The sequence below is a fragment of the Mobula hypostoma genome, chromosome 14 (assembly GCF_963921235.1).
Source record: "Mobula hypostoma chromosome 14, sMobHyp1.1, whole genome shotgun sequence".
Lineage (NCBI taxonomy): Eukaryota > Metazoa > Chordata > Chondrichthyes > Myliobatiformes > Myliobatidae > Mobula > Mobula hypostoma.
The window spans coordinates 11,249,926-11,265,043 of NC_086110.1; the positions used below are offsets into that span (position 1 = coordinate 11,249,926).

A 15,118-nucleotide genomic window follows, 5' to 3' on the forward strand; every position below is an offset into this window, starting at 1 on the left:
GGGGTTATGGGTTAAGGATGAAAGGTGAAAAGTTTAAGGGGAACATGAGGGGAAATTTCTTCACTCAGAGGGTCGTGAGAGTGTGGAGCAAGCTGCCAACACAAGTGGTGCATGTAAGCTCAATTTCAACGTTTAAGAGAAATCTGGATAGGTACATGGATGGGTAGGGGTATGGAAGGCTGTGGTCCGGGAGCAGGTCAATGTGAGTAGGCAGTTTGAATGGTTCAGCATGGGCTTTTCTATGATTCCATAATTCTATGCTGAAGGAATTTACTGTGTGGCATTTCTTTCAACCATTGTATTACACTTAAATGTTACCACGTCTAAACTGATTCTTTTTGATTGGCAGCTTACACACATTTTTACAAAGGTACCAAATACTGGAAATTTAACAACCATCTGCTAAGAACAGAGCCTGGTTATCCAAAATCAATCCTCCGTGACTGGATGGGATGCCGGGTGGATGTTGAACCAGATTTTACTGAGAATGAGCCTAATTTGGATGCTGATGATGATAATAATGTTGATGATGATGAAGAAGAAGATCGAACAAAGGAAGATAAGGAGAAAGAGAGGGACGAAGAGGTGGACATTCATATTAATATCCCTGTGGATGACTATACCAGAGCTATGAATATAGTGATTGTCATAGTGCCACTTATTCTGCTGCTCTGCATTCTGGGATTGATCTATGCCATCCTCCAACTGCAGAAGAAGGGAACACCGAGACTCCTGCTGTACTATAAACGTTCCATGCAAGAATGGGTTTGACATTCATACTGGTGCTTTTGCTAGGTGGCTCACCAATGTGCACCACAGACATTGAGTACAGTTGACACTGCTTCTCAGTTGTATTTGTTTTGCTTTAAACGGCCCTGCTCAATGGTGTTAAATGAAGCATTGGCCGTAGGAACCATAAAGAACTTGGAGTATTTTGACATGGTCCCAATGAAATCGGGCTGAAAGAATTTGTGATGTGGTTTTAAGGTTTCATACCCCTTTGCCTCCCTCCCCTTAACTATGCTAAGTGGGATGGTACAAAGTGAAGTCTGAAATGAGGAATGACTCCTTTTAATGCTTCTGAAAGAGCTTTATTGGCTATAAATGATGAACTGCACCATACAGAACACTTGAAATTATTGATATTGTTTGAGCACATTATTCATCAAGGTTAATTCATGAATAATTTCTAACTACTACACTGACTTTAATATACTAAAAATTTCTGCTCCCAAGTTGAGGATTTTCTGAATATTGTCAAGGATTAGCATGTAGGTAGAGAAACCGGTGATAGTTACAAGTGATGAAAAAAATTGGAGCAGCCACAAAAGTGTTTCTTTATACCCTTAGAATTATTGCATTTAGACAAATTACTCCCAGAGAATTTTAATTAAATTACCATATCATTGGGAGAAAGTTACTATTCCACAGTATCACTGAGGGATAATTACCATAAATTATTATAAATGTGAGAAGATTTTCACTGGCTGTCCTATAATTGAGTTTGGTGATTCTGTGAGAAGTCCTTATCAGTTTTCTGATTCTGTTGTGATTTCTCCTATTAAAAGAAAAAAAAATTACACTTTACTAGATTTTAGTAGAGGACCAAAGAAATCTGTTTGTTGACTTTTGATATCTTGCTCAAAGCTTTACATGTGTGCCTTTCCTATTCATTAGGTTATTGCTCCTGTAAACCATCACCATAGTTTAACAAGAGTCCTGACTTAACCCCTCAGAATCAAAGCTGAAGTTCTTTAACTGTCACCCAATTTCACTCTTCAAGGAGGAGGCAGATCCCATTAGCTGCATACTTGTCTCTCTCACCTTCTGACTGATGGATCTCTTTAATTAAAGTAGAGAAAGGGTTTTTATTGGTAAGAGTGGAAAAAGCAATTGCCTTTAATTGGTAATTGTGGTAAAATCAATTGCCTTTGTGGATAGTTTGGTTCTCAGATGAATATTGTAGTTTGGTTCTTAGATGACTATTGTAGTAAAAATGTCCTTGTCAGCACTGTAACATCATAGACCTGTGTCCATACTGGATGCAGAAGTGTACCTGACTGGCGATAATTATTTACTGAAGTTTTTAATGGGGAGCTATCGAAAGTAAACTAATAATTTTAACCTTGAATGGGCATTGGACATATATAAAAATAGGATGTAGCAGGAATAGGGTTGTCACTTTCTGCTGTTAAGAACTTAATCCTGGCAGAACTTGCAATTGCAGTTTTAACATACTTCAAAGAGATTATCAAATCTGAATGAAATGCAGTAAATAGCAATTTTTGCCTTGTAGTTTTTTTATAAATTGTAGAAAATTTCTATAATGTGTAGCTTCATCATCATTAGTACACAATCCTCACAATCATATTATGCAGAACCATAAGATTCAGGTTCCACCAACAACATTGAATTGTATATCTTCCCCTCCAAAGAAAATTGGGTCTCTTTGCAACAGCTAAATGAACATCAATACTGTACCTGGAAGACCCAAAACTTATCACCTTTATTTTGAAAAATGTGATGAATTTTGGGTCTTCCAGGTATTCCTCAGCTACACGCCATCATTAGCCTTTCCAAGTAAATTTCAGATTAAGTCAGGCTATATAACTATGCTGTGTATAGACCTACAGTATTTTGAGCTTCCAATTGAACAAGTTCTTCAACTTTATACCGTTGCTAAGATTTTCTTTGCATCAGCAACATCCCTACCTCTTTTGACCTCCCCTAAAATCCTAAGCATAATTTTATTATCTTAATCTTTATTTTATTACCTTGATTACCTTACATCAAGCCTATCTCCTTCTATCATCTACAGAGTATAACTCATTCAGAACAGGGCCTACATTCTTAGTCAGACAGAAATTCTGAATTCTCTGTACTGTATCACAGCCTTTTTAAGCTCCATGTGGATTGCCAGCTCAAAGAAAACTGATTTCACAATTTTAACTCTTGGCTCATCCCACATTTCCCCTAATCATTATCTCATAGAATGCAGCCTACTTCCCCGACATTGAATATAGCTCATTCTCTACTTTGTTACCATGTTGTTTTCCAATGAAACCTCTCATTGGCCATGTAAATACCCACAATAGTTGTTTATATTCATTCATAATTTTTGTTTTCAATATAAGTGCCTCCGGGACAACTTCCTGTTTATGAGTCATGTAAAGGAAAAGGAAATTTACAATAAACATTTTCAGAAATCCTTTGACAAAATAGGACACAACAAATTGGTACAAAACTAACAAAAATTCAATGCAAAACCTGGAAACTTAAGAATTTGGTTGATGTTGGTGTTGGGTAAAGACCAGATAAGATAAATATTAGAATCTATTGTCCTTCAACTACATTAGAACATCTTAGTTCAAATATTAAATGTTTTTTAATCTTTAAAAATATGATATTGGTTAATGCAATTATAATCATTAAAGCACCTAGGAAGCAATTGAAGAGGTTGATAAAATCTGTGATAAAAGCAAACTGCCAGAAATGCTTTGCAAGTAAGTCAGCACCTAAAGAGCAGAGAACATTTCAGATTGCTGATCTTTCATCAGACCTCTTAGGTAAAATGACAGTCAATATTGTGTGTAGATATTTATGAAAGTTGCAGTTGGATGATATACTCTGAATGGTGTTGACATACCCAAGAGTGCAGTTGGAAAGAGAGATAAGCAACACACATAAAAGTTGCTGGTGGACGCAGCAGGCCAAGCAGCATCTCTAGGAAGAGGTGCAGTCGACGTTTCAGGCCGAGACCCTTCGTCAGGACTAGTCCTGACGAAGGGTCTTGGCCTGAAATGTCGACTGCACCTCTTCCTAGAGATGCTGCTTGGCCTGCTGCGTCCACCAGCAACTTTTATGTGTGTTGCTTGAATTTCCAGCATCTGCAGAATTCCTGTTGGAAAGAGAGATAAGATTGTTTGTAGACTCAGTACACAATGAGACCCATTATAAGAAAAAAATGGTGAGCTTTATAACCAATTAGTGGATTATGTTAGAAAGTAAAAGTAAAGTTAGAACTTTGTTGGTCAAAAAGGCATTGAGATTTCACAGGCGGTCCTCAGAAGAGCCATGCCTAATGCAAGAAAATACAGGTATAACAAAAACGTGGAGACAATGTAATGAATGGTCTCCAATTCATTGATGAAGCTTGAATCTCTTACCTTGATAGAAAAAGACTGAAAGGTGAGCTATAAAATGGAAAAAAAAACATAAGAAAAGATAAATTTCAAATGTATCTTTGTTAAATACAAATAGAAGAAAGTTCTGTCTGGTAAAATATAATTTAGGTCCAAGTTTCATTTCGGGTAATTATCTTTGGATCGAATACAGGGCAGGCAAAACCATTAGCAGACATTTGAAAGCTGAAAATAAGGCTTTTTTCCTCTGGGTGGATGAGCTAGACCAAGCAAATAGCCGTCCTCAACCATAAAGTTCTTATAAAGTTAAAAGTTCTCAGATATCAATTCTGAAGCAGCCAGTCAAATATTGAAACAACCTCTATGATAGAGTGACAAAAAGGAACTCTAGTTTCTTCTGGAAGAAGATCAGATATTCCCACGAAAGTTATGTCAGTTAAGATAAAAAAGCTGATTTTAAAGTTAACTAATAGCACATTCAGTTAATATTTTAGAATTACCTAGGGCTGTCCACTTATCGGATAGTCTGATCCAAAGCAGTAAGTGTATATTCTGATTGGGATTCTGCACTGGTCACTAAGAGAGGACACTGATTCCATATCATACACTCCATGTGCCTTTACATTGAGCAGTTATCAAAACTTGGAGCTTTTCACAGCCTTTCTAGTAGGGCTCTTCATTCTAACCTAAATGTTGCAGGGTATAGAAGCAGCCCAAAATGTCAAAGTTTGCATTAACTGATGGTCAGTTAATTTCTTTTGCCTCTCTGTAGCACATTGCTGTCATCAGTCCACAGTGATGTGGCGATTTATAGGTACCTTTTGAATTTGGTGCTAACTTGGACGAAGAGGGTGGCATTTAACAGTGACCTCGTCAGTTTATTATAGCATGATCTGGGCAAATTGTAGTTTTACATTTTTCAGCAGGAGATCATATATGCTGGATTTGTGTGGTGAATCTTTTCAAAATAAAATGAAATACATAACTAAATTTGAGAGCAACGCTTTCTGAAACTGGTTGCCAAGTCCTCTTGTCCAAACCACCCACTGCAATACTGGTCACCAAATATTGCTAAGGTGCTTAAATCAAGTGTCATTCAACGTATCTAGAAATGATGCAATTTAGAAAAAAATGTTAGAAGTATGTTTTTATTTTTAAAATAAATATGTTGTGTATTTAGATTTTCTGAAGTTCTTTTTTTAATTGGTTCATGCTGGGCGTGTGTTGCAATTAAATACCAGATATGAAACACCTTGTGTCTGCAGTGACTGTGAGTGGCTTTTTTGATACATTTATCTGCACATTCATAATATCAGGGTAAGAAATCAATGATTGCAAAATACATTGCAGGATTTACAGTATATCCCAATCATGGCCCACAGACTCAGCAAGAAGAACTATTTCTCCCCTGACCGAGAAATTAAAAACTTAAGCATATCAAAGAATTTGTATTTTCTCCCCAAGGCTGTGAGTCTCTGCGCCTGCTTTCTCCCACATCCCAAAGGTTAATTGTCCACAGTAAATTAGCCCATAGTATAGTTAAATTGTACAAAGAAACAAAAGGGAGGTGATGAGCAAAGTGAAAGAGAGTAGACTGATGGGATTGCTCTGCTGGAAACTATCTTGGATTCAAGTGACTGAAAGGATCTTCCTGCACTGTAGTAAGTCTGTGGGCAGGCATGCTATGGACAAACAGTTACCATTTCACCATGATACTAAATATTTGGAATTCACAAAGCTTGCACTTCACTCACTCTTGCCTGCACTGATGGGGATTCTGTAGTTCAGGCTAAAATTAAAACAAAGAGTATATAGCTTAAAAGAAGGGAAAGTACTGCAGTGTTTTTTCATTATAATCCAACAGCACTCTGGTCTCCTTAAGTAGTAGATACTTTTTACAGAGTTAAACTGTACTTATATATGTAGCAGTAAGTTCCTAAGAAACGAAACAGCAAATAGTGATTTCCATGGAAATGTAAGTGTCCTGTTTCTGAGTATCTAATTGAGCTTTATGCAGATGTTTTCAATCATTTATAGTTTTACTCTGTGGTTTCCATAACTCTGCCGCAAAGTTAAAACGAAAGGTCTTTGGCAGTTTGATGAACTTCAGGATCGTGTGTAACAATCTGGCGGAACATTACTTCTTAATCTCCACCCCACCACCACCTCTCCCTCAAACCTCGTCCATTCCCACAAGATTATCTTGTTATATTTCTGTACGGCATAGAAGGAATTAATTTGATCCATCAAGCCTGTTCTGGCTCTCAGTGAAATCTCTTTCTCTATTATTCCCTGCACACTTCATTCTAACTTAACTCTCTCTTTAATCTGACTTCCCCCACCCACCTATTATAAGAACAGTTCTCAATTGTCAATTAGCTTATAATTTAGGATGTCTTGGCAACATAGAGGAAGCTTCAGAAATGGAGGCAAAACCCACTCAGTTACAGGGAGGACATGACAGCACCAAAGACCAATATTGACACCTGGGTTGCTGGAGCTTTCAGGCAGCAGCGTTACCCGTTGAGCCACCATTGCCAGAAATACGTTATTTACCTCAGGTGAATTGTTCCGAGAGAAGTTCAATGGCCGTGTCAGTGAGGTGGAAGAGAGTCATTGATAGCGAAAGTGGGGATGGAGTTGTGTGATTTAACCAGCTGAACCATAGTAAGTGTCAAACCTTGAAGGGCGTGTAAGAAGTAAGTGTTCTCTGTCTTGTTGTACAGCAAAAAAAATCACTGAACTAAAAAGATGGAAATAACGAGAATCTAAAAATATGAGAAAGGAGCAATGGTGGCAGTGTTATCATCTATTAAAAAGATAGCTTAATGTTTCAGATGAGCTAAAACATTCACCTGTTTTCTCCCTTATTGTTCAATAAGTAACTGTGTAGACTCTACATTAATTTCTTACTGATGTCATATATACACTATATAGTTATAAATGTAATGTAGTGTGTTTGAATCAGAACAATATACAGCCTGATGACTTCACAAGACATGATGAGAACACAATGAGCCAGAACACAGGCTCTTTGCAGCAGAATGCCACTTACATGGAAAGGGACCGGAGCAGGAAAAGTACTAATTTCCTGTGTGTGTTACCTATCTTTAGCACTTGAATGGAGTTGGGAGGGAACACCCTGAATAGTACGTGCTTTTCTCATACATTACCCCAGGAAATGTCTGTTAATGTATTTTATCTCTTGTTCGAGCAAGGAAATGAGATACCAGTTACATTTTTAATATTTAAATTGCTGAAAAAAAGAAAATTTCATATAATATCTGACAAGGACGTTCAAAGCAATGAAGATATCTGGCCTCTGAAGGTAGGACACGATGAGCTATAGGTAAGCCTAGTGCATAACCCACAGATGTCGAGAGGCTGGCCATGAAGCCATTCTTATCCAGCTTTCCAGATAACTTCAAACCTCTGCAATTTGCTTACCACTGAAACAGAGCTATGACAGGCACCTACGCTTACCTCTGGACCATCAGGGCAGTTAAGACATCTACATCAGAACATTGTTCATTGCTTGCCTTCAATCCTATTATTACAAGCAAACTCATCACCAAACTCTGGAACCCTGGGAGTTAATGCCTCCCTCTGCAAATGGATTCTTGACTTTCTGACCATCAGTAAGGATAGGCAGCAGCACTTTTGCCACAATTATTCTAAACACAGATGCTCCACAAGACTGTGCCCTCAGTCCCTTACTCGACCCCCTGTACACTCATGACCGCATGACCAGATTCTGCTCTTTCCATCTGAAAGTTTGTAGATGATTTTGGTGGGCCGCATCTCAAATATTAATGAGATGGAGTACAGGAAGGAGATAGAGAGCTTAGTAACATGGTGTCATTACAGTAATCTTTCCCTCAATGTCAACAAGACAAATCAGCTGATTGTTGACTTCAGAAAGGGGGTCTGTGCGCATGTTCCTGTCTAGATCAAAGGAGTTGAGGTTGAGAGCTTCAAAAGTTCCTTGCTATGAATATCTCCTTGTCCAACTACATTGATAACATGGTCAAGAAAGCTTACCGATGCCTCTCTTTCATCAGGAGATTAAAGAACTTTAGCACAAGCGCATTGACTCTTATCTATATGCCATGAAAAGCAGGCAGTCTGAACGCTTTATGGCAATTGTTCTGCATGTGACCGTAAGAAGATGCAGAGAGTTGTGGACACAGCTCAGCACATCACCAAAACCAGCCTCCCCTCTTTGCACTCTATCTTTACTTCTCGTTGACTCAGTCAAGCAGCCAGCATAATGAAAGACTCCATCCACCCTAGACATTCTTCTTCCCCTCTCTCATCAGGCAGAAGATAGAAACGCTTAAAAGCAAACACACCGGGCTCAAGAACAGATTCTATGCAGCCGTTATCAGACCCTTGAACAGAGCTCTTGTATAAAATGGCAGACTCTTGGCCTCACAATCTACCTCATTATGATCTTGCACTATACCATTCACCTGCACTGCACTTTTTGGTAGCTTTTACACTATGTTCTGCATTGCTATTGTTTTACCTTATTCCAGCTCACTGCTCTGTGCAATGGTCTAATCTGCAGGAACAGTATGCAAGGCAGTCGATACACGTGACGATAATAAACCATTACCAATACCATTACTAACATAGTTTCAGACATTTGCCAACCCATATCAGCTTACATTCATCTTTGTTTCCATTCTCCAAATTTTCTCATCGGGGCATCAGCTTACATTTGCTTCATACTGTTCATGTTTACATCATGCTTTTTTCATAATTTTTTTTCTGGTCAGATTTATTGGTGCATTCCAATGGGAGTGCTGTCCGAAAGTCTATTGGTGTTTTTTTTTCTGCCACAAGCAGGACTTCCCGGTGGCCAAACATTTTAATTCCCATTCTCATTCCAACATGTTAGTCCATGGCCTCTTCTTGTGCCAAGATGAGGCAACCCTCTGGGTGGAGGAGCAACAGCTTATATTCCAACTGGATAGCCTCCACCCTGATGGCGCGAACATCGATTTCTCTTTCTGGTAAACAAATTCACCCACCCCCACCTTCCTCTATCCCCCACTCTGACCTTTTACCTCTTCTCACCTGCCTATCACTTCCCCCTGGGTCCCCTCTTCCTTCCCTTTCTGCCTATCACCTTCCAGCTAGCCTCCTACCCCTTCCTCTTCCTTTTTATTCTGGCATCTTCCCCCTTCTTTCTCAGTCCTGAAGAAAGGTCTCAGCCTGAAACGTCGACTATTTATTGATAATTCTGTAGATGCTGTCTGGCCTGCTGATTCCTCCACCTTCTTATTTTTTCCTCATTGTTCATTGATTAATATACGGTTAGCAGCCTTGTTTCTTGGGTTGTCTCATACTGGTGTTATTTATGTAATATTGATATTTAGCACAGAACTTGAACGTCAAATACTGGTGGTGTGGAAGAGTCAACCAATTATTCCTACATCCCTACTCTTTCCTACAGTCCTCGTATTGATTTTTTGAGTACTGGATTCCAGATCATAAAATCTTTATGTGTGAAAAAAAACCTCACCTCCTGTTTACTTTTCTATCAATTATTTAAGCCTGCCATCTGGTGACTGTCCTTCCTGCCTGTAAGAATAGTTTCCTCCTTTTCATGTTGTCAAAAGCCATGTTGATGAAATTGTCATGTTGACAATTTCAAGCAGTTCCAGTTAATATCCAATTGCCTTTACTGCAGTTAGGAGAACAAATTCTAGTCTCCCAAAATTAGCTGAAATCTCTCAACACTGTCACTATGTGAGCACACTTGTGTACTATGTTTTGTTACGCAGAATTAGACACTGTAGGGTAATGAGAAATTTACAGGTTTATTAAATTTCAATGTAACTTACTTGATTTTGTGCCCTTTTGTCCATTTGTATAATTTAATTATGGGTTCTTAATCCGATTGCATGGAGTTCTGGGAATATTGTAAATACTAAGAAATGTGGAGAAGTGTGCAACTTCTCCAACTACACTGCCTAGATGCAGGAACATCATACAGGATTCACACACTTCCGTACTGTGTCCCTAAATCCTGAAATTAATAATCCACATAGCCCCATTATTCACAGACCTCACCTCCTTTGGGCTTTCTGAGTGTCTGATCACACTGGTGCTATTTATGTAATTCTTGGTGTTTTGTTTATTTCTTGATTTGAAGAAGAATCACTCCTGACTTAGTTCATCAGATTGGAAAAGCAACAGATTTTAAATTCTGTAAGTCTGAGAAAAGTAAAGCATTCAGGAAGTAGTCATCAGGTCAGGTGGTATTTTTAAGAGAAGAGCGGCGTTTTTGAGGAAAAAGTACTTGAGTATTTCTACAGAATGCTTTGTGGCAGTACATAACCATGAGTTCATGTTTCACTCCAAGCTGTTTCAAGTGACCATGAGAAATTAAAAGTTATCACTCTCTTCCTCAGAATAATCAATATATGGTCTCTAGAAAGGTCTTTAGCCATTTCCAATTCTGTGAAGTTTGGCTCTGTAATCTTTATGGTTTTCTTGTTCATTGGCTTTTGAAGAACTTTATCTAATCTGGGGCAATGAATAAAACTTCCAGCAATTGCCTTGATTTGTTTGTGTGTAATTTTTCATTGATTCTATTGTATTTCCTTGTTCTACTGTGAATACCAGCAAGAAAATGAATCTCAGGGTAGCATATGGTGACATATACGCACATTGATAATAAATCTACTTTGAACTTTGATGCTCACTGTACCATACTTCTTCCAATGAAGCTCTTATGACAGTTCTGTGTGTTGCAACGAATGAGGCAAACCCAAATGCAGGACACAGGCACAGAGATTGAGTTAGGATGCAGATGTGGGCGTGAGTGTTGAACAGAAAACAGGAGGGAGTGCAGGAAAGCAGGAAGCAGGCAGAACTTATCTTGACAGACAGCGTAGAAAGGAAAGCAGCAGACAAAACTTTTCTTAGCACGGAGAGACGGAGTTACACAGGTAAACCTTGGTGCTGAAGTAAAACTTAGAATACTTATCTTGACACGGAGAGACTGAATTTCACAGGTAAATCTTTGTACTGAAACAAAACTTAAGCAGCTGGGAAACGTTAATTACCACACTGGCAAAACCAACAATCTGGCAACTGGTGGTTGCAAAGCCAGGGTTCTTATGCTACAGGTCTTGATGAAAACCAGTTGTGCTGCCATCAAAGGAAATTAGGAGAAAATGGGGAATTAACTGTTGGAACCGTGGCACAATCAAAGGGAATTAGGAGAAAATGGGGAACTAGCAGTCGGGACCGTGACACTGTGTCACCATTCCATGCAATCTTATTCTATTAACATGTCAATTGTAATATGGTCTCACCTTCATTGGGACATATTTCCGGTTCAGTGTCCATCTTTTTTGAAAAGTCCATCATATGCTCATTTGAGGGTGTCACCTTTTGAGGTGTTCTTAGCTATCTCTTTGGCCTTTGTCTACAGTATTTTTAATGGAAAGACCAAAGATTCTCACCATCTGTCTGACAACATTGACAATGAATCTGTGATTACAATTTGATAAGAATGTTTCACTGGCAGTTAAAAAGGTTTGCCAGTTAGCATTGATGGATAGTTCCCATTGCATCAGCAGCAGGATCCCACACACCTGCTTGTATTATACTTGGGAGCTCCAGCCTTCACTGACTGTAAACTGTCAGTCAAAGTTCTACCATGCATTAGATCAAGTTGTTTAGAATACCTCGAACACCAGGAAATCTTCAGACGCTGGAAGTTCAAGCAACACGCACAAAAAATGCTGGTGAACGCAGCAGGCCAGGCAGCACCTATAGGAAGAGGTACAGTCGACGTTTCGGGCTGAGACCCTTCGTCAGGACTAACTGAAGGAAGAGTGAGTAAGGGATTTGAAAGTGGGAGTGGGAGGGGGAGAGGGAGATCCAAAATAATAGGACCATTTGAGTGGACAGAAATGAGTGGACAGAGCATAGGTGTTCAGCGAAACGGTCTCCCAGCCTGCGTCAGGTCTGTCCAATATATAGAAGGCCGCATCGGGAGCAACCTTGATGTTGTTTCTATAGACGTGCAACTTTCTACACAAGATCGATGTGAGATTCTGTGCGTTTATTAAATTTTATTGAATTTACATTAAACCAAAAACAAACTTGCTACATAGTGTGTGGTCTAAGAATTACCAAAGCTGCAGGGAACGAGCAGATCACTTTAAATGATAAATTTGCCACTGATTGTCTCGCCTGAGTTTGGTTTCCTGCTTCCACTTTTGCAGTTCTCCTCTTCTTCTGAGTATTTTTGATTAAAGAGATCCGTAAATTTGTACTGCTTCACTAATCAAACTACCATTTGCTTTTTGTGGTGTTGGAATATTTACTGAAGCACAGTTGCCATTTCAATTAAAACAAAGGTTTTCTTGGGCTCCAGGGTAACATTGTTTTTGAGCTAGGACATCCTCTTCGTCACCATAACTTTTCATTATGTAAATTGCTCTGAAGACAATTTCCACTCATTCTATTTATGAGTTGAAATGCCAATGTTACCAAGATTAATGCTCTAGATAACTCTGGAGAAAGGAACTTCTCCCTAATGAATAACTCTCTAATGAATAATTTATAACCATTATTGTTATTATTAACAAAGATCAAAGTAATAGTAACAAATTCATAGAATAATAGAATCATAGGAAAGTTACAAGACAGTGTTCAACTTAATTCGACGTTCTAGCACTTGATCTTGGCGGTCTTGAACCCCGTAGCCCTCAGCTGTTTAAATGCTTTTACAAGTACTTTTATACAAAAATCATGAGTTTCAGTCTCCAGCTCCCCTCTGACTCTTTCACCAAACACTTTAAACTTTTATCACCTGTTTTTGACACTCGGTTAAGCAAGATTCCTAGTTCTTCTATCCAACCACTTCTTAATTGTATTTATTTCATGGTTTTCATTTGTTGAGATACAGTCTAGCCCTTCGAACCACGCCACCCAGCAGTCCCCCGATTCCATGCTAGCCTAATCACGGGACAATTTATAATAGCCAATTAACTTCATGCACCCCGTATAAGAATCCCCAACTTTGTCTGTTCCAAACAACTCCAAACCTGTCAAATGTACTTCATAGCCATCATGGTAACGCCGCCTAGTAAGATTCTCATAAAGTTCTACTACACTCCCTGCGGGGATATAAGGCTTCAAGATGTGGCCTAACACCCATTTCTGCTCTTCCAGCAAAACCTCCGAGTCCTATTTTTGGCGTCTTGGTTAACAAAGGTATATACTGTATGCTTTACACCTTGTTGCCTACCTTATCCATAGACTCCAACATCCCTCTGCTACTCCACAACACTCAGCCTCTCCTTATTCTTTTGGTATACTCTTGTCTGGCCGCACCTCTGTAAATATGTTGCCTCAAACTTGTCTGGATCAAAGTCTATTCGCCTTGTTTTCTGTGCAGTTAACCAGATCATCGATATCTTCTTATGGCATTGAGTTTTCCTGTCCACCAACAGCTACATGACCAGTTGTGGCATCATCTACATTATTATGGTCCCTTTATTGATTGATAGCCGAGGGAGCTAATTTATCTGAATATCCTACCTGAGTTGAGAAAGGGAGCCAGTAAATGCAGCTCTGGATTCAGGTTCTTCTTCCTTATTTGTTTCCTTGTTCAAAGCAACACAACAGGGCTGAAGAATGGGAATGGGCCCAGATCCAATTTCATGTCCTTGCTTAATGTAAAGTATGCATTCAGTCTCTGTGATATTCAGAGGTAGGTAATAAACTTGTAATACATACTGAGGTGATTTTTTACCTTTACTAATAGCAAGTAATGGATTAGCTGTCCATTTACACCCTAGAAGTGCTAACTGAGGTTTTGTATAGAATCTCAATATTTTGCCTGATTCAATATAATCAGTTTTAAACTTAATGATTAACAGCAAAAAATTTAGAACAAAACCTAACTAGATTGGAAATCAAAGTAATTTAAATGGCAGATTTAATGGATTTACCTCATCAGCAGAAACTCAAGTATTAAAATTATTCATGAAAAACTTAATTTTACATCTTTCTTTTACAAAAACACAGAATGTTTTACATCTGCCTCACAGTATGCAGGCCTGGTTATGGTTTTCAGGATAGAATTATCCGCTCTCTTCAACAAGAAATTGTAATTACATCCTCTTTCATGCTGCAGAGGAAACTTCATTGGAACAGAACAATGGATTTTTTTTCATTTTGGGCATAAGGATGTCTGATGTGAGATATTCAAAGGTCTTACTGGTGAATATGATGGCTAACTGACACTGCTGAAGCAGAACAAAAGAAATTTTATCCTGTATCCGATCATGACAAAAGAAAACATTGTTCAGTTCTTTAGCTTATATTGCTGAATGAGTCAAACCCCAGTGAATGTTCCTTGGTGGGGGTTGGGCAAATGGCTCAGGAGCAGGCAATATATTCTTTACCCTTGATGTACCTATAAAATCCTTTGCAATGTAATTTTCTTTAACATTACCTGTCAGAACCATCTTGTACCCTACCTTTGCCCTCCTGATTTCTCTCTTAAGATCTTTTTATAGTATCAAGGGGTTTGTTTGATCCCAACTTCCTAAACCTTCTTCCATTTTCTTGACCAAAGCTTTAGTATATCTCGTCACACCAGGTTCCATTTCTGAGAAATCATGCAGTCTGCATAGCAAGATGTGGAAATGCAAAATATCTCAAAAACATGGCTCAAGTTCGGCTTTGTGCGCAATCCCAGCTTTCTTTAGGACCGAATCTCTTCCCTAAACTTTTAGAAAGATGGTCTCCCTTTCCCTCTTTTCTGTTATTGTTTGGCCAAGCGTTGTATCTCCTCATGTACATTGCTATCAAATTGAGTCGGATAATCCTCCTTTGAACCATCTTTGGTCACCTTACAACGTTCAAAATGTCATTATTGTTGAAATAACTTCGATGGAAATCCATTTTGAGAAGCAAATCGCTTGCTAACTGGCCGATGC

The 15,118-nt window shown here is 38.7% G+C and overlaps 1 protein-coding gene across 1 annotated transcript in view; it reads left to right on the forward strand.

The window, feature by feature from the left end:
• Positions 1-3,701, forward strand: part of mmp15b (matrix metallopeptidase 15b) — a 93,251-nt gene extending 89,550 nt beyond the window's left edge. Inside the window, exon 10 of the mRNA XM_063066669.1 lies at positions 350-3,701. Coding sequence (XP_062922739.1) covers positions 350-771 — 422 coding nt within the window. The 3' untranslated portion in view covers positions 772-3,701. The remainder of the gene's footprint in view (positions 1-349) is intronic.
• Positions 3,702-15,118: the final 11,417 nt, after the last annotated feature.